The following is a 27332-nucleotide window of genomic DNA, read 5'->3' as shown; positions in this document are numbered from 1 at the left end:
TGATGTCCTTCGTCAACTGGTGTGCATGGTCAAAGAGCTCAATTTTCATGTCATCCAACAAATGTAAATGCCTGGAGTTTGTTAAACGACATGGACACTTGGATTGGAACTAGTGCTTTGGTCAGATGACATTAAAATAGAGCTCTTTGGCCACGCACACCAGTGGTGGGTTTGGCGCCGAAATGAAAATGCACAAGCAGAAAATAACCCCATACCTACTGTAAAATATGGTGGTGGATCTTTGATGTTTTAGCATGTAAATCTTGGTGGGGGAAAAAAACATTAAGTGGGCTGCATGCCAGCAAAGCCACTAAACAATACATTAATTGTACAAACTATGGCACAAGGGGACAACGAGCGGATAAAAGGCAATCCGTAATTTCGATTTAAGACATTAATGAGGGAGCTAGGACGGACATAGTCAATATAACTATTTGTTCAGCACTTTTGAAATGTACAGAGTCAGAATTCAGAACATTGGCTGCTCTTAGAGTTCTCCCTGTACACCAATTCAGAACCGTAGGATAGATAAAGGGGGCCTATAAGCAGACAATGAAAGCGCTTACAATTTTCAATGATTACATTTCTCAAAAACAGGTCATATGTGCACCACCAAGTCGGAAGAGTAGGTGAAATTAAGAGGTGAAAATAGACCAAATTATTAGGGTGAGGCACATGGGCTACTAACAGCTTTACTGCACAACATACTCCTAGTATTACTTTCTTAGCTACAGTATACATATCTCCCTGGCATATTACAATTGATGCAGCAACATATAAGACATTTTTGGACTCACATTGTTGTGCTGTTCTCACGTGAACAGAGGAAGGTGGCGCGGCGGTCCTTGGTGGGCAAATTTTGTCATCAAACTCTGTCATCAGTCTGCCATTCTCTGGATTTATGGTGCTTTCAAGACTGGGAACTCAAAGAAAGAAAAAAAAGTTGAATCATGACAATGTCAGTGATCTTCAGGTCGTAGCTCTAGAAAAAAGGCTTGCGTTCCGGATTTACAATTCCGAGTTGGATGAAAATTCAAAACTTATTTTCCCAGTCTTAGCTAGTTTTTCCCGAGTTCCCAGTTCTCTTGAACTCCCTAAAGTCAGATTTTGCAGTTCAGAGTTAAGTTGTTTTGAGCGCGGCACAAATCATGCTTCATTGACCGCATGGCCAAAGTAGAATTTGTATCATTTTAAACTAGGAAAAGAGACCCTTAGACTTGGGACCACACAGCCACTCCACAGAATAGCAGGCTAATGATTGCTTTGCAATGTAGAGCCTAGTGGTTAGAGCATTGGACTAGTAACCGAAAGGTTGCAAGTTCAAATCCCCGAGCTGACAAGGTACAAATCTGTCGTTCTGCCCCTGAACAGGCAGTTAACCCACTGTTCCTAGGCCGTCATTGAAAATAAGAATTTGTTCTTAACTGACTTGCCTAGTTAAATAAAGTTTAAAATAAAATCAAAGCTACTGTAGATATAACGTGATTTGACAATTTTATGTGGCCAAAGACCTTGAGCCTTCTTAAATGGGCACTTCTAATGCAGCACCCAACGCGCGAGGATTTTCGAGGTCTACCCTTAGACTTGGCTCTGACGTAGTGTCCCCATGAGTGACAGAACACCGAGCCAATCGCTGCTCAATGCTCCATATTTGAACTGAGCGTCTCAGCGTTGCAGTGCTGATCTAGGATCAGACACTGTTTTCCAAGATGGCATAGCAGTTCAGACGTCTTTTGTCCTCGTCTTGTCGTGTCCCATATATATATATATATATATTTACAACTTTTTTCACATACATTTTATTTTTATTTTCCATCAACTCATCTTCAAAACACTCTCCTGCAACCTGCCTCACCAATTTATATTTATAAAAAAGTATTATTTACCTCAAATCTGTAATCCTCCAAGAAACTAGCCAGAAACTAGCCAGGAGCTAGCCAGAAGCTAGCCCAGAAGCTAAGCAGAAGCTAGTTCAGAAGCTAGTTAGCTTCTTTACTGGCAAATCGTTAGTATTCAGCTAACCACGGTTTGTGGTCATCAGCTATCCTTTAGCTCGAAAATCTATCGCCAGTTTTGTGCGGCTCGGAACAGAACATACCGGACCAATTTCAACTGCTCTCTGGACATTCATACCTGGATCTCACAGCTAGCTAGCTGCTATCCGTGTGACTATCGGCTTTCGTCGATTCCGGAGCAAACATCAATTATTCCGGAGCTAGCCAGCTCCGTCAATCACTCCTGAGCTGCAGTCACCTATCCGGACCCGTTTTACTGCCTACGCGGAGCCCCACCGGGCCTTCACAACTGGACTGCCAACGTTATCTACCCGAAGGAGTTATACGGCTGGCTCCTCCGTCGCAACGTTACCTGAACGCCCATCAGCGGCCTGCTAACCGTTAGCTGTCTTACCGGCTGCTATCTGAATAGACAATCGGACAATTAATTTATTTTTATTATTATTATGTTTTCTTCTTGGGCCTCTATAACTATCTATTGTTTTTATTTTTGTTGTTGTTGTGCGATTTGGATTAATCCCCTCTACCACACGGAACCCCACTAATCTACTGACGGAACGCAAGAGGTGGCTAATAACAGACCTCCATCCTATGCTAGCTTGCTACCGATGGCCTGGCTAGCTGTCTAAATCGCCGTGACCCCCAACCAACCTCTCCACTCACTGGACCCTTTTGATCACTCGACTAAGCATGCCTCTCCTTAATGTCAATATGTCTTGTCCATTGCTGTTCTGGTTAGTGTTTATTGGCTTATTTCACTGTAGAGCCTCTAGTCCTGCTCACTATACCTAATCCAACCTACTAGTTCCACCACCCACACATGCAATGACATCTCCTGGTTTCAATGATGTTTCTAGAGACAATATCTCTCTCTTCATCACTCAATACCTAGGTTTACCTCCACTGTATTCACATCCTACCATACCTTTGTCTGTACATTATACCTTGATGCTATTTTATCGCCCCCAGAAACCTCCTTTTACTCTCTGTTCCAGACGTTCTAGACGACCAATTCTTATTGCTTTTAGCCGCACCCTTATTCTACTCCTCCTATATTCCTCTGGCGACGTAGAGGTGAATCCAAGCCCTGCAGTGCCTAGCTCCACTCCTATTCCCCAGGCGCTCTCTTTTGACGACTTCTGTAACTGTAATAGCCTTGGTTTCATGCATGTTAACATTAGAAGCCTCCTCCCTAAGTTTGTTCTATTCACTGCTTTAGCACACTCTGCCAACCCAGATGTTCTAGCTGTGTCTGAATCCTGGTTTAGGAAGACCAACAAAAATTTAATTCCAAACTACAAGATAGAACTGCCAAAGGGGTCGGTGTTGCAATCTACTGCAAAGATAGCCTGCAGAGTTCTGTCCTACTATCCAGGTCTGTACCCAAACAATTTTGAACTTCTACTTTTAAAAATCCACCTCTAAAAACAAGTCTCTCACCGTTGCCGCCTGCTATAGACCACCCTCTGCCCCCAGCTGTGCTGTGGACACCATATGTGAACTGATTGCCCCCCATCTATCTTCAGAGCTTGTGCTGCTAGGCGACCTAAACTGGAACATGCTTAACACCCCAGCCATCCTACAATCTAAACTTGATGCCCTCAATCTCACACAAATTATCAATGAACCTACCAGGTACCTCCCCAAAGCCTTAAACACGGGCACCCTCATAGATATCATCCTAACCAACTTGCCCTCTAAATACACCTCTGCTGTCTTCAACCAAGATCTCAGCGATCACTGCCTCATTGCCTGCATCCGTAATGGGTCAGCGGTCAAACGACCTCCACTCATCACTGTAAAACGCTTCCTGAAACACTTCAGCGAGCAGGCCTTTCTAATCGACCTGGCCGGGGTATCCTGGAAGGATCTTGATCTCATCCTGTCAGTAGAGGATGCCTGGATATTTTTTTTAAATGCCTTCCTAACCATCTTAAATAAACATGCCCCATTCAAGAAATTTAGAACCAGGAACAGATATAGCCCTTGGTTCTCCCCAGACCTGACTGACCTTAACCAACACAAAAACATCCTATGGCGTTCTGCATTAGCATCGAACAGCCCCCGTGATATGCAGCTGTTCAGGGAAGCTAGAAACCATTATATACTGGCAGTTAGAAAAGCCAAGGCTAGCTTTTTCAAGCAGAAATTTGCTTCCTGCAACACTAACTCAAAAAAGTTCTGGGACACTGTAAAGTCCATGGAGAATAAGAACACCTCCTCCCAGCTGCCCACTGCACTGAAGATAGGAAACACTGTCACCACTGATAAATCCACCATAATTGAGAATTTCAATAAGCATTTTTCTACGGCTGGCCATGCTTTCCACCTGGCTACTCCTACCCCGGTCAACAGCACTGCACCCCCAACAGCAACTCGCCCAAGCCTTCCCCATTTCTCCTTCTCCCAAATCCGTTCAGCTGATGTTCTGAAAGAGCTGCAAAATCTGGACCCCTACAAATCAGCCGGGCTTGACAATCTGGACCCTTTCTTTCTAAAATTATCTGCCCGAAATTGTTGCCACCCCTATTACTAGCCTGTTCAACCTCTCTTTCGTGTCGTCTGAGATTCCCAAAGATTGGAAAGCAGCTGCGGTCATCCCCCTCTTCAAAGGGGGGGACACTCTTGACCCAAACTGCTACAGACCTATATCTATCCTACCGTGCCTTTCTAAGGTCTTCGAAAGCCAAGTCAACAAACAGATTACCGACCATTTCGAATCTCACCATACCTTCTCTGCTATGCAATCTGGTTTCAGAGCTGGTCATGGGTGCACCTCAGCCACGCTCAAGGTCCTAAACGATATCTTAACCGCCATCGATAAGAAACATTACTGTGCAGCCGTATTCATTGATCTGGCCAAGGCTTTCGACTCTGTCAATCACCACATCCTCATCGGCAGACTCGACAGCCTTGGTTTCTCAAATGATTGCCTCGCCTGGTTCACCAACTACTTCTCTGATAGTTCAGTGTGTCAAATCGGAGGGTCTGCTGTCCGGACCTCTGGCAGTCTCTATGGGGGTGCCACAGGGTTCAATTCTTGGACCGACTCTCTTCTCTGTATACATCAATGAGGTCGCTCTTGCTGCTGGTGAGTCTCTGATCCACCTCTACGCAGACGACACCATTCTGTATACTTCTGGCCCTTCTTTGGACACTGTGTTAACAACCCTCCAGGCAAGCTTCAATGCCATACAACTCTCCTTCCGTGGCCTCCAATTGCTCTTAAATACAAGTAAAACTAAATGCATGCTCTTCAACCGATCGCTACCTGCACCTACCCGCCTGTCCAACATCACTACTCTGGACGGCTCTGACTTAGAATACGTGGACAACTACAAATACTTAGGTGTCTGGTTAGACTGTAAACTCTCCTTCCAGACCCATATCAAACATCTCCAATCCAAATTTAAATCTAGAATTGGCTTCCTATTTCGCAAACAAAGCATCCTTCACTCATGCTGCCAAACATACCCTTGTAAAACTGACCATCCTACCAATCCTCGACTTTGGCGATGTCATTTACAAAATAGCCTCCAATACCCTACTCAACAAATTGGATGCAGTCTATCACAGTGCAATCCGTTTTGTCACCAAAGCCCCATATACTACCCACCATTGTGACCTGTACGCTCTCGTTGGCTGGCCCTCGCTTCATACTCGTCGCCAAACCCACTGGCTCCATGTCATCTACAAGACCCTGCTAGGTAAAGTCCCCCCTTATCTCAGCTCGCTGGTCACAATAGCATCTCCCACCTGTAGCACGCGCTCCAGCAGGTATATCTCTCTGGTCACCCCCAAAACCAATTCTTTCTTTGGCTGCCTCTCCTTACAGTTCTCTGCTGCCAATGACTGGAACAAACTACAAAAATCTCTGAAACTGGAAACACTTATCTCCCTCACTAGCTTTAAGCACCAACTGTCAGAGCAGCTCACAGATTACTGCACCTGTACATAGCCCACTTATAATTTAGCCCAAACAACTACCTCTTTCCCAACTGTATTTAATTTATTTATTTATTTTGCTCCTTTGCAGCCCATTATTTTTATTTCTACTTTGCACATTCTTCCACTGCAAATCTACCATTCCAGTGTTTTACTTGCTATATTGTATTTACTTTGCCACCATGGCCTTTTTTTGCCTTTACCTCCCTTCTCACCTCATTTGATCACATTGTATATAGACTTGTTTATACTGTATTATTGACTGTATGTTTGTTTTACTCCATGTGTAACTCTGTGTCGTTGTATGTGTCTAACTGCTTTGCTTTATCTTGGCCAGGTCACAATTGTAAATGAGAACTTGTTCTCAACTTGCCTACCTGGTTAAATAAAGGTGAAATAAAAATTAAAAATTAAAAATTTTGGCTGGCTTGCCCCAACAACACCCTGAATGCACTGAGCTAGGCTGAAACGCCTGCATTTTGGAGCTGCCTTACTCAAGAAAACAAAAAAGAGACCATGTTTGTATGCTGCTCTATTAACTCAATGATGTGTATATATACAGTTCCTTGCGAAAGTATTCGGCCCCCTTGAACTTTGTGACCTTTTGCCACATTTCAGGCTTCAAACATAAAGATATAAAACTGTATTTTTTGTGAAGAATCAACAACAAGTGGGACACAATCATGAAGTGGAATGACATTTATTGGATATTGCAAACTTTTTTAACAAATCAAAAACTGAAAAATTGGGCGTGCAAAATTATTCAGCCCCCTTAAGTTAATACTTTGTAGCGCCACCTTTTGCTGCGATTACAGCTGTAAGTCTCTTGGGGTATGTCTCTATCAGTTTTGCACATCGAGAGACTGAAATTTTTTCCCATTCCTCCTTGCAAAACAGCTCGAGCTCAGTGAGGTTGGATGGAGAGCATTTGTGAACAGCAGTTTTCAGTTCTTTCCACAGATTCTCGATTGGATTCAGGTCTGGACTTTGACTTGGCCATTCTAACACCTGAATATGTTTATTTTTGAACCATTCCATTGTAGATTTTGCTTTCTTTATGTTTTGGATCATTGTCTTGTTGGAAGACAAATCTCCGTCCCAGTCTCAGGTCTTTTGCAGACTCCATCAGGTTTTCTTCCAGAATGGTCCTGTATTTGGCTCCATCCATCTTCCCATCAATTTTAACCATCTTCCCTGTCCCTGCTGAAGAAAAGCAGGCCCAAACCATGATGCTACCACCACCATGTTTGACAGTGGGGATGGTGTGTTCAGGGTGTTGAGCTGTGTTGCTTTTACGCCAAACATAACGTTTTGCATTGTTGCCAAAAAGTTCAATTTTGGTTTCATCTGACCAGAGCACCTTCTTCCACATGTTTGGTGTGTCTCCCAGGTGGCTTGTGGCAAACTTTAAACGACACTTTTTATGGATATCTTTAAGAAATGGCTTTCTTCTTGCCACTCTTCCATAAAGGCCAGATTTGTGCAATATACGACTGATTGTTGTCCTATGGACAGAGTCTCCCACCTCAGCTGTAGATCTCTGCAGTTCATCCAGAGTGATCATGGGCCTCTTGGCTGCATCTCTGATCAGTCTTCTCCTTGTATGAGCTGAAAGTTTAGAGGGACGGCCAGGTCTTGGTAGATTTGCAGTGGTCTGATACTCCTGCCATTTCAATATTATCGCTTGCACAGTGATCCTTGATGTTTAAAGCTTGGGAAATCTTTTTGTATCCAAATCCGGCTTTAAACTTCTTCACAACAGTATCTCGGACCTGCCTGGTGTGTTCCTTGTTCTTCATGATGCTCTCTGTGCTTTTAACAGACCTCTGAGACTATCACAGTGCAGGTGCATTTATACAGAGACTTGATTACACACAGGTGGATTGTGTTTATCGTCATTTAGGTCAACATTGGATCATTCAGAGATCCTCACTGAACTTCTGGAGAGAGTTTGCTGCACTGAAAGTAAAGAGGCTGAATAATTTTGCACTCCCAGTTTTTGATTTGTTAAAAAAGTTTGAAATATCCAATAAATGTCGTTCCACTTCATGATTGTGTCCCACTTGTTGTTGATTCTTCACAAAAAAATACAGTTTTATATCTTTTATGTTTGAAGCCTGAAATGTGGCAAAAGGTCGCAAAGTTCAAGGGGGCCGAATACTTTCGCAAGGCACTGTATATATTTTTTTACATTGTTTGCAAACTGATATGTGACACGTATTATTGGTTTTCTGCCCCACCTGCCCTGAATGACGGGTTGCCACTGGATCAGTGTTTGCATTGCATTTTCAACTCTACCAGTAGTTTTGTCACAAATTGTTGCGTTAAATAGCAAATATGCCTACTCTGGTCTTGGCATGTGCACTCTAGCCAACAGCTCGCAGATACAGTGGTGGTAAGCTTGTCTACACGATGAGATTATGGATAAGTGCAAAACTGTTTTTATTTGTCAATTGCAGTCAAGCATTGTTCATCATCACCAGAATAAGATTCTCAACATTTATTGGAAAGGAGCATCAAGTTCATACCATGCACTTTCACCACCCTGTGAAGTTCATATTAACTTATTTCATCTGTAGCCTAATTTAAACTGCATGGTTTCCCGAGTCGTAGTGGAAGGAGCACACACCATATCATCGCGTGACTACAAAATCACATCGATATGATGGTTCACTATCACTATTTGCGCTTGGTTTCCATCACCATTTCTTGCATAATTTATTTTACAGACCAAAAAAATCTCATTGTTGAACGAACAAATTATCTGTCTGCATCTATGAAATTGTACACAGCTGTCATAATTTTATTTTATATGGTATAACTTTACTCGTATAAAAACTGTAGATGGAAACGTGGTTAGTAAGGTATTTAATTGTTACCCAGAAATGGTTTGATATTGATATAGAAATGTCTGCATTGGGCCTTTTTTTAAGGTCAATGGCATCATTAACTTTACCCAGTAGCAGGATATTTTAGGCAAAAACCTGGTTGCCTCTGCCAGGAGGCTGAAACTTGGCTGCAAATGGATCTTCCAGCAAGACTATTTGCCCAAGTACACATACAAATCCACAAAGAAATAGTTAATTTGGCCACAAAATCAACATTTTGCAATGGCCATCTGTCTCCGGACTTGAAACCCCATTGAAAACCTGTGGTTTGAATTGAAGAGGGCAATCCATAAGTACAGAGGAAGGATATCAAGGATCTGGAAGGATTCTGTTTGTATTGTATAAAAAATAACTTACCAGTTTCTTTTGCATACAATACAGCTCAGTATTTGAATTATTTATTTTATACAGTCATTATTGCTAATATTTTTCAAGGGTGTCAATTTATGACCCCAGTGTGTGTGTGTGTGTGTGTGTGTCTGTGTATATATTTTACCTGTCAGATGTCAGGTTTTACTTGAGAAATGATTCAACTTTATTGTCCACATTTAGATGAGAGGTGAAGCCAAATGCTATTTTCCAAGTAACACATTTATACATTGTAATAAAGTTTATTTGATTTGATTGCTTATGTACTATTTTCTAAACTCTTAGTACGAAACTCCAAACTGGTAACTTGTAACGCAGCCATTCTTACATTCAAAACCTTTCATCGAGCATTAATTTTGTTTGTAGACATATTTCACCACACAACCATTGATCCAAAATATGAGTTTACTGTGAAATATAATGAGTACATTGGTTTAAACACAACATAATGATATATTCTCAATTGAGTTATTTTTAACAACCAGTTAATCCAATAGCAAAACATGTAATGTAGCATGCTACAGTCCTGTAAATTACAGTACATTACACTGTTTTCACATTAGGCAATACACTTGCACAACTGAACATCACATTTCCATCATCTCTATCCCATGTGTGATCATCTTTCACAATTTTGATTTTATTTTGATTGAACCTTTATTTAACCAGGAAGGGCTCATTGATTTAAAATCTCTTTTTCAAGAGCGTCCTGGCCAAGATAGGCAAGCACCAAGTCATTACAAAAATTACAGACAAACAACATGAAAAGCTACAAGTAATCTAGTAAAAACCATAGAATTCACAGGAGTATAACAAAATCAAAAAGAGCAAATTAAAAACATTGACAGGTCAGGGAATCAGTCTCAAGATCATTCATCAGTGATTAAAAAAGTTCTTACAGTTTAAAAGTATTTTGCAAGGAGTTCCAAGACTATGGCGCAGAGTACATAAAAGCCCTTTTAACAAATTCAGTTCGGACATTTGGAACAGTTAGCAGGATAATGTCCAGCGACCGAAGAGAGTACCCACCACATTTCTGAACAATAAAATGACCAAATAAAAAGGTAGTAAACCCAAAATGGCTTTGTAAATAAAAGTATACCAGTGACTGAGCCTACGATTGACTAGAGAAGGCCAGCCAACCCTGGTATACAAAGTGCTTTGCAGTTTTAAAATAAATCTCAAAGTGCAATGGTAAAGGGTGTCAATTGATCTCAAACACTGAGCGGAAGCATTCATATATAAAATATTCCCATAGTCTAGTAAGGGCATAAATGTAGCTGATACTAGCCTCCTTCTGGCTTCAAAAGAAAAACAGGCCTTATTCCTAAAATAAAATCCCAATTTCAGCTTCCATTTTTTTTGTAAGTTGTTGAATATGCAATTTAAAAGAGACCGTCATCAATTAAAATTCCAAGATATTTACATGAGGTTAGTCTCAATCTCATTGCCCTGACAGGTAATAATAGGTGAAAAGTTCAGAGGTCTATATCTTGCTTTAGAAAACGCCATTAGTTTAGTTTTGTCAGTATTGAGGATAAGCTTCAATTGACACTAGGTATGTTGAACAGTATAAAAAGCAGTTTGCAAGTTCTGGAATGCTTTTGTAAGAGACTAGGCATAACAGTATCATCAGCATAAAAATTAAGTTGTGCATTTTGAACAATTTTGTCTAAATTATTTATATAAATAGTGAATTAGAGAGGACCAAGTACAGAGCCTTGGGGCACACCATTAGACAGACAATTTAACAGACATGAGCCCATCAAATTGAGTGCACTGAGTTCTATCAGACAGATAGTTAGCAAACCATGCAACTGCATGCTCTGAAAGACCTACACTCGATAATCTATGCCTGAGCATGATCAACTGTATCAAAAGCCTTAGAGAGATCAAAAAAAAAGTGGGACACAGTGCTGTTTTTTGTCAAGGGCTTCAGTGAAATCATTTAAAACCTTCATGGCTGCTGTGCTATGCCTCTTCCTGAAGCCCGATTGGTACATTGATAAAAATAGAGTTAGTAAATAACTCTTTTAGCTGTTCACTTACAAGGGTTTCAAGTATTTTCACCAGGGGTGACAGCTTTGCGATTGGCCTATAATTATTTAAAATAGTTTGATCTCCCCCTTTTTAAAAGTGGTGGGACCAAAAAAAATCCAAAGATCTGGAAATCAGCATTACATTCCAGGGTTAGATTGAACAGATGTGTAAGTGGTTCAGCTATGAAATCAGCTGCCAGATTTAAAAAGCAGGGATCCAGAAGATCAGGACCTGTAGGCTTTCTCTGATCTAAGGAGTTCGGGGATTTATGTACCACCTGCACTGAGAATGGCAAAAAGCAATGTAATCAAATTAAAGAAACATCATGTTTAGCAGACACTAGTTTGCAGCAAGCCTGTCTTGAGCATTTGGCCAAAGGTTCTCTCATCGAAATTGCAGTAAATATCCTCATTGTTCATGCACCTGGGGAAACCCCTTTTGGCATGGCGAGTCCAAACCTGACATGCACTGTAGGTCTGGATTGAAATCATTCCATGCCTCGTCCATGGCCTTTTGGATACATGTTTACTGTATAGGGGATGCATTTCTTTCTTGTTTTGGACTTTCTGGCTTATTTGAAATTGTAGTGACAGAAACACAAGCATTTTGCTGCAGCTGCTGTAACACCTGCTAATCTGTCCATGTCTGATCTTGTCAGATATGATTTTACTTGCTGTGGCAAGTTTAAAATAGTCATAGTAGTACATTCGAGTATATATCGTACGTTTTATGTTTATACATCAGACATACAGAACTAGTCAAAGGTTTGGACACTCCTACTCATTCCAGGGTTTTTCTTTATTTTTACTTTTTTTTTGTAGAGTAATAGTGAAGACAAATTATGAAATAACACATTTAATCATGTAGTAACCAAAAAAGTGTTAAACAAATCAAAATATATTTTAGATTCTTCAAAGTAGCCATGCTTTGCCCTGATGACAGCTTTGCACATTCTTGGCATTCTCTCATCCAGCTTCATGAGGTCATTATCTGGAATGCATTTCAATTAACAGGTGTGCCTTGTTAATTTGTGGAATTTCTTTCCTTAATGCATTTGGGCCAATTAGTTGTGTTGTGACAAGGTAGGGGTGGTATACAGAAGATGGCCCTATTTGGTGAAAGACCAAGTCCATATTATGGCAAGAGCAGCTTAAATAAACAAAGAGAAACGTCAGTCCATAATTACTGTAAGACATGAAGGTCAGTCAGTCCGGATAATTTTAAAGAACTTTGAACGTTTCTTTAATTGCAGTCACAAAAACCATCAAGCGTATGATGAAACTGGCTCTCAGGAAAGGAAGACTCCGAGTTACCTCTGCTGCAGTGGATAAGTTCATTATAGTTAACTGAACCTCAGATTGTAGCCCAAATAAATGCTTCACGGAGTTCAAGCAACAGACACATCTCAACATCAACTGTTCAGAGGAGACTGCGTGAATCAGGCATTCATGGTCGAATTGCTACAAAGAAACCACTACTAAAGGACACCAATAGTAAGAAGAGACTTGCTTGGGCCAAGAAACACAAGCAATGGATATTAGACCGGTGGAAATCTGTCCTTTGGTCTGATGAGTCCAAATTTGATATGTTTTGTTCCATCCGCTGTGTCTTTGTGAGACGTAGAGAAGATGAACGGATGATCTCGGCATGTGTGGTTCCCACTATGAAGAAAGGAGGAGGAGGTGTGGGTGTGCTATTCTGGTGACACTGTGATTTATTTAGAATTCAAGGCACACTTAACCAGCATGGCTACTCCAGCATTCTGCAGCGATACGCCATTCCATCTGGAATGCGCATAGTCCCACTATCATTTGTTTTTCAACAGGACAATGACCCAACACACCTCCAGGCAGTGGAAGGGCTGCATCAGATTCACATTTCACATTTAAGTCATTTAGCAGACGCTCTTATCCAGAGCGACTTACAAATTGGTACTTTCACCTTATGACATCCAGTGGAACAGCCACTTTACAATAGTGCATCTAGGTCTTTTAAGGGGGGTGAGAAGGATTACTTTATCCTATCCTAGGTATTCCTTAAAGAGGTGGGGTTTCAGGTGTCTCCGGAAGGTGGTATTTGACTCCGCTGTCCTGGCGTCGTGAGGGAGTTTGTTCCACCATTGGGGGGCCAGAGCAGCGAACAGTTTTGACTGGGCTGAGCGGGAACTGTACTTCCTCAGTGGTAGGGAGGCGAGCAGGCCAGAGGTGGATGAACGCAGTGCCCTTGTTTGGGTGTAGGGCCTGATCAGAGCCTGGAGGTACTGAGGTGCCGTTCCCCTCACAGCTCCGTAGGCAAGCACCATGGTCTTGTAGCGGATGCGAGCTTCAACTGGAAGCCAGTGGAGAGAGCGGAGGAGTGGGGTGACGTGAGAGAACTTGGGAAGGTTGAACACCAGACGGGCTGCGGCGTTCTGGATGAGTTGTAGGGTTTAATGGCACAGGCAGGGAGCCCAGCCAACAGCGAGTTGCAGTAATCCAGACGGGAGATGACAAGTGCCTGGATTAGGACCTGCGCCGCTTCCTGTGTGAGGCAGGGTCGTACTCTGCGGATGTTGTAGAGCATGAACCTACAGGAACGGGCCACCGCCTTGATGTTATTTGAGAACGACAGGGTGTTGTCCAGGATCACGCCAAGGTTCTTAGCGCTCTGGGACGAGGACACAATGGAGTTGTCAACCGTGATGGCGAGATCATGGAACGGGCAGTCCTTCCCGGGAGGAAGAGCAGCTCCGTCTTGCCGAGGTTCAGCTTGAGGTGATGATCCGTCATCCACACTGATATGTCTGCCAGACATGCAGAGATGCGATTCGCCACCTGGTCGTCAGAAGGGGGAAAGGAGAAGATTAATTGTGTGTCGTCTGCATAGCAATGATAGGAGAGACCATGTGAGGTTATGACAGAGCCAAGTGACTTGGTGTATAGCGAGAATAGGAGAGGGCCTAGAACAGAGCCTGGGGGACACCAGTGGTGAGAGCACGTGGTGAGGAGACGGATTCTCGCCACGCCACCTGGTAGGAGCGACCTGTCAGGTAGGACGCAATCCAAGCGTGGGCCGCGCCGGAGATGCCCAACTCGGAGAGGGTGGAGAGGAGGATCTGATGGTTCACAGTATCGAAGGCAGCCGATAGGTCTAGAAGGATGAGAGCAGAGGAGAGAGAGTTAGCTTTAGCAGTGCGGAGCGCCTCCGTGATACAGAGAAGAGCAGTCTCAGTTGAATGACTAGTCTTGAAACCTGACTGATTTGGATCAAGAAGGTCATTCTGAGAGAGATAGCGGGAGAGCTGGCCAAGGACGGCACGTTCAAGAGTTTTGGAGAGAAAAGAAAGAAGGGATACTGGTCTGTAGTTGTTGACATCGGAGGGATCGAGTGTAGGTTTTTTCAGAAGGGGTGCAACTCTCGCTCTCTTGAAGACGGGAGGGACGTAGCCAGCGGTCAGGGATGAGTTGATGAGCGAGGTGAGGTACGGGAGAAGGTCACCGGAGATGGTCTGGAGAAGAGAGGAGGGGATAGGGTCAAGCGGGCAGGTTGTTGGGCGGCCGGCCGTCACAAGACGCGAGATGTAATCTGGAGAGAGAGGGAGAAAGAGGTCAGAGCACAGGGTAGGGCAGTGTGAGCAGAACCAGCGGTGTCGTTTGACTTAGCAAACGAGGATCGGATGTCGTCGACCTTCTTTTCAAAATGGTTGACGAAGTCATCTGCAGAGAGGGAGGAGGGGGGAGGGGGAGGAGGATTCAAGAGGGAGGAGAAGGTGGCAAAGAGCTTCCTAGGGTTAGAGGCAGATGCTTGGAATTTAGCGTGGTAGAAAGTGGCTTTAGCAGCAGAGACAGAGGAGGAAAATGTAGAGAGGAGGGAGTGAAAGGATGCCAGGTCCGCAGGGAGGCGAGTTTTCCTCCATTTCCGCTCGGCTGCCCGGAGCCCTGTTCTGTGAGCTCGCAATGAGTCGTCGAGCCACGGAGCGGGAGGGGAGGACCGAGCCGGCCTGGAGGATAGGGGACATAGAGAGTCAAAGGATGCAGAAAGGGAGGAGAGGAGGGTTGAGGAGGCAGAATCAGGAGATAGGTTGGAGAAGGTTTGAGCAGAGGGAAGAGATGATAGGATGGAAGAGGAGAGAGTAGCGGGGGAGAGAGAGCGAAGGTTGGGACGGCGCGATACCATCCGAGTAGGGGCAGTGTGGGAAGTGTTGGATGAGAGCGAGAGGGAAAAGGATACAAGGTAGTGGTCGGAGACTTGGAGGGGAGTTGCAATGAGGTTAGTGGAAGAACAGCATCTAGTAAAGATGAGGTCGAGCGTATTGCCTGCCTTGTGAGTAGGGGGGGAAGGTGAGAGGGTGAGGTCAAAAGAGGAGAGGAGTGGAAAGAAGGAGGCAGAGAGGAATGAGTCAAAGGTAGACGTGGGGAGGTTAAAGTCGCCCAGAACTGTGAGAGGTGAGCCGTCCTCAGGAAAGGAGCTTATCAAGGCATCAAGCTCATTGATGAACTCTCCGAGGGCGATAAATGATAAGGATGTTAAGCTTGAAAGGGCTGGTAACTGTGACAGCATGGAATTCAAAGGAGGCGATAGACAGATGGGTAAGGGGAGAAAGAGAGAATGACCACTTGGGAGAGATGAGGATCCCGGTGCCACCACCCCGCTGACCAGAAGCTCTTGGGGTGTGCGAGAGCACGTGGGCGGACGAAGAGAGAGCAGTAGGAGTAGCGGTGTTGTCTGTGGTGATCCATGTTTCCGTCAGAGCCAAGAAGTCGAGGGACTGGAGGGAGGCATAGGCTGAGATGAACTCTGCCTTGTTGGCCGCAGATCGGCAGTTCCAGAGGCTACCGGAGACCTGGAACTCCACGTGGGTCGTGCGCGCTGGGACCACCAGATTAGGGTGGCCGCGGCCATGCGGTGTGGAGCGTTTGTATGGTCTGTGCAGAGAGGAGAGAACAGGGATAGACAGACACATATTTGACAGGCTAGAGAAGAGGCTACGCTAATGCAGAGGAGATTGGAATGACAAGTGGACTACACGTCTCGAATGTTCAGAAAGTTAAGCTTACGTAGCAAGAATCTAATTGACTAAAATGATTAAAATGATACAGTACTGCTGAGGTAGGCTAGCTGCGTTGTTGACACTACCCTAATCAAGTCGTTCCGTTGAGTGTGAAGTTTCTACAGATGAACTGGCCTCAACAATCACCTGACCTCAAACCAATTGAGATGGTTTTAGATGAGTTTGATCGCAGAGTGAAGGAAAAGCAGCCAACAAGTGCTCAGCATATGTGGGAATCAAATCAAATGTATTTATATAGCCCTTCGTACATCAGCAGATATCTCAAAGTGCTGTACAGAAACCCAGCCTAAAACCCCAAACAGCAAGCAATGCAGGTGTAGAAGCACGGTGGCTAGGAAAAACTCCCTAGAAAGGCCAAAACCTAGGAAGAAACCTAGAGAGGAACCAGGCTATGTGGGGTGGCCAGTCATCTTCTGGCTGTGCCGGGTGGAGATTATAACAGAACATGGCCAAGATGTTCAAATGTTCATAAATGACCAGCATGGTCGAATAATAATAAGGCAGAACAGTTGAAACTGGAGCAGCAGCACGGCCAGGTGGACTGGGGACAGCAAGGAGTCATCATGTCAGGTAGTCCTGAGGCATGGTCCTAGGGCTCAGGTCCTCTGAGAGAGAGAAAGAAAGAGAGAATTAGAGAGAGCACACTTAAATTCACATAGGACACCGAATAGGACAGGAGAAGTACTCCAGATATAGCAAAATGACCCTAGCCCCCCGACACATAAACTACTGCAGCATAAATACTGGAGGCTGAGACAGGAGGGGTCAGGAGACACTGTGGCCCCATCCGAGGACACCCCCGGACAGGGAGTGCCTTCAAGACTGTTGGAAGAGCATTCCAGGTGAAGCTGGTTGAGAGAATGCCAAGAGTGTGCAAAGCTGTCATCAAGGCAAAGGGCAGCTACTTTGAAGAATCTCAAATGTAAAATATATTTTGATTTGTTTAACACTTTTGTTGCTTACTAAATGATTCCATATGTGTATTTCATAGATTTGATGTCTTCACTATTAGTCTACAATGTAGAAAAATAAAGAAAAACCCTTGAATTAGTAGGTGTGTCCAAACTTTTGACTGATACTGTACATTTTCATGAATACATTTTTGCCCGCATAGAAAGTGCTAACAGTGCACAAAGTCTGGAACCAACAGGATTCTGAACAGCTTCTAAACAACATTGCTAAATATCTAATCAAATTGCTACTCTGACTACCTGCATTGACCCTTTTTTTGCACGAACTCTCTTGCACTAACTAACTCTATGCACCCACACTGGACTTTACCCACACACTCATACATACTTACACTGGCACCTCAACACACACACTTTCACACTCACCACATAAGCTGCTGCAACTGTCTATTAACTATCCTGTTGTCTAGTCACTTTACCCCTACCTATATGTACAGTACGTCGCTACTTAAATTACATCGTACCCCTGCACATCGACTCGGTACTGGTACTCCTTGTATACTGAGTGCACAAAACATTAGGAACATCTGCTCTTTCCATCACATAGCTTTCACCTGGTCAGTCTACGATCCCTTATTGATGTCACTTGTTAAATCCACTTCAATCACTGTAGATGAAGGGGAGGAGATGGGTTAAAGATGTGTTTTTACGCCTTGAGACATGGATTATGTATGTGGGCCATTGAGGATGAATGGGCAAGACAAAAATGTAAGTGCCTTTGAACAGGGTATGTTCGTAGGTGCCAGGCGCACAGGTTTGAGTGTGTCAGGAACTGCAACCCTGCTGGGTTTTTCATGCTCAGCAGTTTCCTGTGTGTATCAAGAATGGTCCACCACCCAAAGGACATCCAGCCAACTTGACACAACTGTGGGAAGCATTGGAGTCAACATGGGACAGCATCCCTGTAGAATGCTTTCGACACCAGAGTCCATGCTCTGACGAATTGAAGCTGTTCTGAGGGCAAAAGGGGGTTCAACTCAATATTAGGAGGGTGTTTCTGTTTTGTACACTCAGTGTATATAACCACGTTATTTTCTACTCTGTATCTAGCCATGGTATTTTCTACTCTGTATATAACCATGGTATTTTCTACTCTGTATATAGCCATGGTATTTTCTACTCTGTATATAGCCATGGTATTTTCTACTCTGTATATAACCATGGTATTTTCTACTCTGTATCTAGCCATGGTATTTTCTACTCTGTATATAGCCATGGTATTTTCTACTCTGTATATAACCATGGTATTTTCTACTCTGTATATAGCCATGGTATTTTCTACTCTGTATCTAGCCATGGTATTTTCTACTCTGTATATAGCCATGGTATTTTCTACTCTGTATATAACCATGGTATTTTCTACTCTGTATCTAGCCATGGTATTTTCTATATATAACCATGGTATTTTCTACTCTGTATATAGCCATGGTATTTTCTACTCTGTATATAGCCATGGTATTTTCTACTCTGTATATAACCATGGTATTTTCTACTCTGTATCTAGCCATGGTATTTTCTACTCTGTATATAGCCATGGTATTTTCTACTCTGTATATAACCATGGTATTTTCTACTCTGTATATAGCCATGGTATTTTCTACTCTGTATATAGCCATGGTATTTTCTACTTGTATCTAGCCATGGTATTTTCTGTATATAGCCATGGTATTTTCTACTCTGTATATAACCATGGTATTTTCTACTCTGTATATAGCCATGGTATTTTCTACTCTGTATATAGCCATTGTATTTTCTACTCTGTATATAGCCATGGTATTTTCTACTCTGTATATAGCCATGGTATTTTCTACTCTGTATATAGCCATGGTATTTTCTACTCTGTATATAACCATGGTATTTTCTACTCTGTATATAGCCATGGTATTTTCTACTCTGTATATAGCCATGGTATTTTCTACTCTGTATATAGCCATGGTATTTTCTACTCTGTATATAGCCATGGTATTTTCTACTCTGTATATAGCCATGGTATTTTCTACTCGTCATTTTTATTATTCGATTTTCTATCTTATCTTTAACTCATGCATTGTTGGAAAAGGACCCGTAAGTAAACATTTTCACCTGTTGTCTACGAAGCATGTAACAAATAACATTTGATTTGAACTAAGAGTTGTGGAGCAGTTCCACATACTTGTAAAAATTGCACCAAAGTGATTAAAAAACTAACAGTGAACAATTGCATGCACTTATTATACTGACTATATACAGTGCCTTGCGAAAGTATTCGGCCCCCTTGAACTTTGCGACCTTTTGCCACATTTCAGGCTTCAAACATAAAGATATAAAACTGTATTTTTTTGTGAAGAATCAACAACAAGTGGGACACAATCATGAAGTGGAACGACATTTATTGGATATTTCAAACTTTTTTAACAAATCAAAAACTGAAAAATTGGGCGTGCAAAATTATTCAGCCCCTTTACTTTCAGTGCAGCAAACTCTCTCCAGAAGTTCAGTGAGGATCTCTGAATAATCCAATGTTGACCTAAATGACTAATGATGATAAATACAATCCACCTGTGTGTAATCAAGTCTCCGTATAAATGCACCTGCACTGTGATAGTCTCAGAGGTCCGTTAAAAGCGCAGAGAGCATCATGAAGAACAAGGAACACACCAGGCAGGTCCGAGATACTGTTGTGAAGAAGTTTAAAGCCGGATTTGGATACAAAAAGATTTCCCAAGCTTTAAACATCCCAAGGAGCACTGTGCAAGCGATAATATTGAAATGGAAGGAGTATCAGACCACTGCAAATCTACCAAGACCTGGCCGTCCCTCTAAACTTTCAGCTCATACAACATTTACATTTAACATTTAAGTCATTTAGCAGACGCTCTTATCCAGAGCGACTTACAAATTGGTGCATTCACCTTATGACATCCAGTGGAACAGTAGTGCATCTAAATCTTTTAAGGGGGGGGGGGGGGGTGAGAGGGATTACTTTATCCTATCCTACAAGGAGAAGACTGATCAGAGATGCAGCCAAGAGGCCCATGATCACTCTGGATGAACTGCAGAGATCTACAGCTGAGGTGGGAGACTCTGTCCATAGGACAACAATCAGTCGTATATTGCACAAATCTGGCCTTTATGGAAGAGTTGCAAGAAGAAAGCCATTTCTTAAAGATATCCATAAAAGTGTTGTTTAAAGTTTGCCACAAGCCACCTGGGAGACACACCAAACATGTGGAAGAAGGTGCTCTGGTCAGATGAAACCAAAATTGAACTTTTTGGCAACAATGCAAAACGTTATGTTTGGCGTAAAAGCAACACAGCTCATCACCCTGAACATACCATCCCCACTGTCAAACATGGTGGTGGCAGCATCATGGTTTGGGCCTGCTTTTCTTCAGCAGGGACAGGGAAGATGGTTAAAATTGATGGGAAGATGGATGGAGCCAAATACAGGACCATTCTGGAAGAAAACGTGATGGAGTCTGCAAAAGACCTGAGACTGGGATGGAGATTTGTCTTCCAACAAGACAATGATCCAAAACATAAAGCAAAATCTACAATGGAATGGTTAAAAAATAAACATATCCAGGTGTTAGAATGGCCAAGTCAAAGTCCAGACCTGAATCCAATCGAGAATCTGTGGAAAGAACTGAAAACTGCTGTTCACAAATGCTCTCCATCCAACCTCACTGAGCTCGAGCTGTTTTGCAAGGAGGAATGGGAAAAAATGTTAGTCTCTCGATGTGCAAAACTGATAGAGACATACCCCAAGCGACTTACAGCTGTAATCGCAGCAAAAGGTGGCGCTACAAAGTATTAACTTAAGGGGGCTGAATAATTTTGCACGCCCAATTTTTCAGTTTTTGATTTGTTAAAAAAGTTTGAAATATCCAATAAATGTCATTCCACTTCATGATTGTGTCCCACTTGTTGTTGATTCTTCACAAAAAAATACAGTTTTATATCTTTATGTTTGAAGCCTGAAATGTGGCAAAAGGTTGCAAAGTTCAAGGGGGACGAATACTTTCGCAAGGCACTGTATTAGGTTAGATTACATAACTGCATTCTGTCTATTGTATTTCCACCCAAGAGGTCGAGAATAAGGTCAGAAGCATAGCTGCGTCCCCAGATGAACTCATATTTTTGAAGTATATTTTTCATCCCTTCAAAGACCACAGAAGATGAATGTTACACAAAGTCTCCTGTGGTGGATTTGTTTAGTGTTGGTTTTATTAGTGTTATGCTTTTGATGAGTGACCCCTGACCTGATATTACGGTGGGGATGTCTCTGCCTGCAGGTTTGGCTCAGTGGCGTGTGGTGTGGGTCAGGAACTCTATGTGTTTGGAGGCGTGAGGAGCCGTGACTCAGACAACCCAGAATCCAGCACCATGACCACCTGCAAGTCCGAGTTTTTCCATGATGAGATGAAAAGGTCAATAATAGGGCTTACTTTGATCAAATACATCCTTGTTTTCATTCATGCTTTAGCCAGAACGGTTATTGACTGGGTGTATCCTTGTTACCTAAAGACGAAGAGACCTTATATTTACTGTGTTTGTAGATTATCAACATCTTTCAATCTTTTTTTTTTTTTTTTTGCCCAACCACACTGTCCAGATGGATATACCTGGACGACCAGAATCTCTGTGTTCAGACCAGTTCCTCCTTTGTGTATGGAGCTGTCCCCATTGGAGTCAGCATTTATGTGGTGGGAGACCTAGACACTGGTGAGTTAAAGGCTGTGCCAATAGAATGTAAATATTATGATATGTTATGTAATGGACTCCTGAAGCATATTACAACAACTTGGCAAGCATTTGCAAATACAAGTTACTGTGTGTATACATTCTCTAAAGGGGGGGGGGGGTGTACACAGCTGGCAATCCCCTGAGGGCAATATCAATATATGTTTTCCTCCCTCTGCGTAGGTACAACCTATGACTATGTGAGGGAATTCCGTCGTAGCTCGGGGACGTGGCACCGCACCAAGCCCATGCTGACATCTGATCTGTGCAAGACGGGCTGTGCAGCCCTGCGCATCGCTAACTGCAAACTGTTCCGTCTGCAGCTGAAGCAGGGCCTGTTTAGACACAGGGTCCCATCGTCATAGAAAGCACCTAAAGGAGTGGCATTGTCTCCATATCTTTTGGCTATGGGCACAGCAATGGGACATAAGAATGGAGGTTGAAGAAGGGACCCTCCAATGGGGATGTTTGGAGTATTTATCTGCATATTTTGCTGACTTTCTTAGGGTTCATGAGGGTATTATTGTATGTGCGATCTTGCTTGAAGAGGGATCACTTTTTAAACATGGCCTTATTTCATTGCAATTTAACAGTGGGAATGATTTGTAAATACATTTTTACTGACATTCCCCATTTGCTTTTTATGTTTACTACATTTTTGCTGCTGCTTGGTGGATTTTAGAGAATGTAACACTATTTTTAAGGGGTGAAAAGGAAGAATTACATTTTAGCAGACATGCTTATCCAGAGCCACTTACAGGAGCAATTAGATTAAAGTGCCTTGTTCAAGGGCACATCTACAGATTTTTCACCTAGTCGGCTCGGGAATTTAAACCAGCGACCTTTCACTTAACCACTAGGCTCCCTGCCGCCAAGTAGTACTGTAATTTGTAATCACCTAGCCTGTAATTTTTAAGGAAAATCTAGACCCATGTCTAACACTGTATTTTTTTTGTTATGAGTCAGTGAATGTCAACTAGAGATGCATAACTAGATTCACAAAAGGACAAATGCTGTTTTTGGCCTATGACAACTAGAGATACACAAGGAGACTTATAAAATAACATGTGGTTTTAGTTGTTCCCTTAGCTAAGGGACTTGTGGCCTATAAAATAATCTTTACTCAAAATCTTAACTTAAAATAGACTTTCTAAATAGACAGTTTATAGTGCTTAATGCCAAAAGCTGGAGCATAGCACATATTTCAATGGTTACTGGTGATATACTGTATACACTGAGTGTATAAAACATTAGGAACACCTGCTCTTTCCACAAGACTGACCAGGTGAAAGCTATGATCCCTTATTGATGTCACTGTTAAATCACTGTTAAATCCACTTCAATAAGTGTAGATGAAGGGGGGAGACAGGTTAAAGAAGGATTTTCAAGCTTTGAGACAATTGAGACATGGATTGTGTATGTGTGCCATTCAGAGGGTGAATGGACAAGACAAAGGATTTAAGTGCTTTTGAACAGGGTATGGCAGTAGGTGCCAGGCACACCGGTTTGAGTGGGTCGAGAACTGCAACACTGCTGGGTTTTTCACACTCAACAGTTTCCAGCCTATCAAGAATGGTTGACCACCGAAAGGACATCCAGCCAACTTGACACAACTGTGGGAAGCATTGGCGTCAACATGTGCCAGGGTCTCTGTGAAATACTTTCCACACCTTGTAGTTCATGCCCTGACGAATTGAGGATGTTCTGAAGGCAAAAGGGGGTGCAACTCAATATTAGGTGTTCCTAATGTTTTGTGCACTGTGTGTGTATATATAAACGGTACTGTATCCTAAGTGAAATCTCTTCATGACATGAATGTAAGGCTGAGTTAAGCATTTTCCTGCAGTGCCATTGGTTTCTCTTCAACCAAGCACTCCAGGAACAGCGTGGGTCAGAAAAAGATGTAGAGTTACTAGTGTCGCTCTTAAAGTTGCTGCATGGTCAATCCAACATCTGCATTGGCCATGCAGCAGTTACGGTGATAAGGCCTCTGTAAAAGTCCAGGCAACCATACTTCTTGCGCTTCGCAGAGCTGTTGTCAAGTAAGTGTGTTTGTTTAAACAGGACCTCCCGCCCCCACCTACCGTCAACCAATCATGTAAATGCGGAGCTACAGTTGAAGTCGGAAGTTTACATGTTAGCCAAATACATTTAAACTCAGATTTTCACAATTCCTGACATTTAATCCTAGTAAAAAGTATCTGTCTTAGGTCAGTTAGGATCACCACTTTATTTTAAGAATGTGAAATGTCAGAATAATAGTAGAGAGAATTCTTTCAGCTTTTATTTCTTTCATCATATTCCCAGTGGGTCAGAAGTTTCCATACACTCAATTCGTACTTGGTAGCATTGCCTTTAAATTGTTTAACTTGTTTAAAATTGTTTCAGGTAGCATTCCACAAGCTTCCCACAATAAGTTGGGTGAATCTTGGCCCATTCCTCCTGACATAGCTGGTGTAACTGAGTCAGGTTTGTAGGCCTCCTTGCTCGCACATGCTTTTTCAGTTCTGCCCACAAATTTTCTATGGGATTGAGGTCCGGTCCTTGCGATGGCCACTCCAATACCTTGACTTTGTTGTCCTTAAGCCACTTTGCCACAACTTTTGAAGTATGCTTGGGGTCATTGTCCATTTGGAAGACCCATTTGCAACCAAGCTTTAACTTCCTGACTGATGTCTTGATGTTGCTTCAATATATCCATATCATTTTCCATCCTCATGATGCCATTTATTTTGTGAAGTGCACCAGTCCTTCCTGCAGCAAAGCACCCCCACAACATGATGCAGCCACCCCCGTGCCTCACGGTTGGGATGGTGTTCTTCGGGATGCAAACCTCCCCCTTTTTCCTCCAAACATAAGTTATATTTTTGTTTCAACAGTTATTTTTTTGGTCATTCTCCAAAAAGTCAGATCTTTGTCCCCATGTGCAGTTGCAACCCGTAGTCTGGCTTTTTTATGGCTGTTTTGGAGCAGTGGCTTCTTCCTTGCTGAGCGGCCTTTCACGTTATGTCGATTTAGGACTTGTTTTACTGTGGATATAGATACTTTTGTACCTGTTTCCTCCAGCATCTTCACAAGGTCCTTTGCTGTTGTTCTGGGATTTATTTGTACTTTTCGCACCAAAGTACGTTAATTTCTAGGAGACAGAACACGTCTCCTTCCTGAGCGGTACAACGGCTGCGTGGTCCCATGGTGTTTATACTTGCATACTATTGTTTGTACAGTTGAACGTGGTACCTTCAGGCATTTGGAAATTTCTTCCAAGGATGAACCAGACTTGTGGAGGTCTCCAATTTTTTTTCTGAGGTCTTGGCTGATTTCTATTGATTTTTACATGATGTCAAGCAAAGGGGCACTGAGTTTGAAGGTAGGCCTTGAAATACATCCACAGGTGCACCTCCAATTCACTCCAATTATGTCAATTAGACTATCAGAAGCTTCTAAAGCCATGACATCATTTTCTGGAATTTTCCAAGCTGTTTAAATGCACAGTCAACTTGGTGTATGTACACTTCTGACCCACTGGAATTGTGATACAGTGAATTATAATCTGTAAACAATTGTTGGAAAAATTACGTAAAAATAGATGTCCTAACCAACTTGCCAAAACTATCTTTTGTTAACAAGAAATTTGTGGAGTGGTTGAAAAACAAGTTTTAATGACTCCAACCTAAGTGTATGTAAACTTACGACTTCAACTGCTTTTGGAGCCCTCTGCATTGTTACAAAATTTGGGAGGTCCATGGCGATGCGGTACAGATCTCAATTTGGCATCTTTATGCCTCCGGAAGCTCTGCAATTGAGTCGCACCCTCCATTAGGGAGACTCGGACCACATTTTCGGATCAAGCATAAATTGGATTTTAAGTTGCTGGGTGTAATTGGCTGATGACCTTTGAACTGGCTTTTCAGTCAGTGGACAAATTTGGCATCTGTTGACCCCATTTGTTCTGTGTGAGTTACAGCTGTTGCTTTCCGTCTCAATAGAAGGGCAACTCATCACCTATACACTACAGCACTCACAGACACATACAGTATTAGAGAAAATGCATTCACACACACACACGTAATGCCTTATTAATGCAGCCAACAGAGCTCAGGACACCTCTGAAAAGCACCAAGAACACATATTATACTGTATCAAAATCTCCACTTAACACTGTTTACTTGCAGCATGTTACAGTGTATTGCTGAGAGATACTCAACATTCCAGTGTCCCTCACACAGTTTAAACACTATCCACATTCAGTGGTCGAAACAGTGCTTTCACAAAACATTCACCCATTGTGTAGCTATCAAAACACTTTGATGCACTTAAGCACTGTTCTTCGGGGAATTCTGCAATAGTACCATCAAGTGATTGTTAACCAAAATAGGGATGTGGGAGAAACATAAATTCAAAGCTATTTGTATTTTGTATTCAATTCTGTGGAGTAGCAAGGAAGGTGTCATGGAATGAGCTCAATCATGAGTGTCTTTTGGTTTAACAAAATGGATTAAACACGACTCTGTGTGGTCAACTGGGTAGTTATTCCTCTGTGACTTCAGCCCTGCTTGAAGTGGTTTAAATCAAGTAGCATTCAGGATGTTATTTTTATTTTTTTATTCAGGGGTTACTGAGGAGTTATTTCCCCAAATAATCCATTATATTTTGGTTATTGTTGATTTTTTGGGAAACAATAGTTAACCAAGAGAATCCACTCCAGAAGTGTGTGTATGTCAGATACAGTCCAAAAATGTTTCTCATGTCATCAGTCAAGTTAAGATATTGGACTTTTAAGAAGCAAAAGAAAACAGCCATATGGTGCATTTTAAATGATGACGATGTGGATGGTGACTCTTTGCTTCTTGAAAGACCAATATCTTTAAAACTTGACTGCTGTGGACTCATTTTTTATAAAAAATTGCCAAATAAATCGTTTTTGAGTGGAGTTTCCCTTTAATACAACAGGATTACTGAAGATAATCAGGATGGAGTTAATTAATTTAAACCAAGCTGCTCTCATTACATCCTCGTAATTTAACAAGAGATCTTGATGAGTAGCTAATGTTAAACTGAGACCTGAGAGACTGTGCTGCCGGACAACTTGATGAGACTTGTTCATGTCCACCAGTAGCATGTGAAGGGAAGCGTAACAGAAAGCCACCAGCACTCTACACTCATTGCTTTGACAAAGCCTGTTTTGAGATTTACATTGAGTGTAATCTATGTTTAAATATTAATGCTGATTGTAAAGGAATTAATTCATCAGAAATTAGGAAACTATCTGTTATGCCCTAAGGTATTGGGACCTCCTTATGTTTGTTTGCATTTGAATGTGGTTTATCATTTA

General features: G+C 42.4%; 1 protein-coding gene across 7 annotated transcripts in view; it reads left to right on the top strand.

Moving 5' to 3' along the window:
• The window catches only part of LOC115109336 (gigaxonin-like), a 37733-nt gene extending 10803 nt beyond the window's left edge, over positions 1-26930 (top strand). For all 7 annotated transcript variants that reach the window (XM_029634129.2, XM_029634127.2, XM_029634128.2 and 4 more), the window contains 3 exons: positions 21553-21687; positions 21873-21982; positions 22184-26930. In XM_029634129.2, coding sequence (XP_029489989.1) covers positions 21553-21687; positions 21873-21982; positions 22184-22365 — 427 coding nt within the window. In that variant the 3' untranslated portion in view covers positions 22366-26930. The remainder of the gene's footprint in view (positions 1-21552; positions 21688-21872; positions 21983-22183) is intronic.
• Positions 26931-27332: the final 402 nt, after the last annotated feature.

Source organism: Oncorhynchus nerka, linkage group LG25 (assembly GCF_034236695.1).
Source record: "Oncorhynchus nerka isolate Pitt River linkage group LG25, Oner_Uvic_2.0, whole genome shotgun sequence".
NCBI classification, from domain to species: Eukaryota; Metazoa; Chordata; class Actinopteri; order Salmoniformes; family Salmonidae; genus Oncorhynchus; species Oncorhynchus nerka.
Note: the sequence above shows the minus strand (reverse complement) of the source record. Positions and strands in the feature narration are given on the sequence as shown.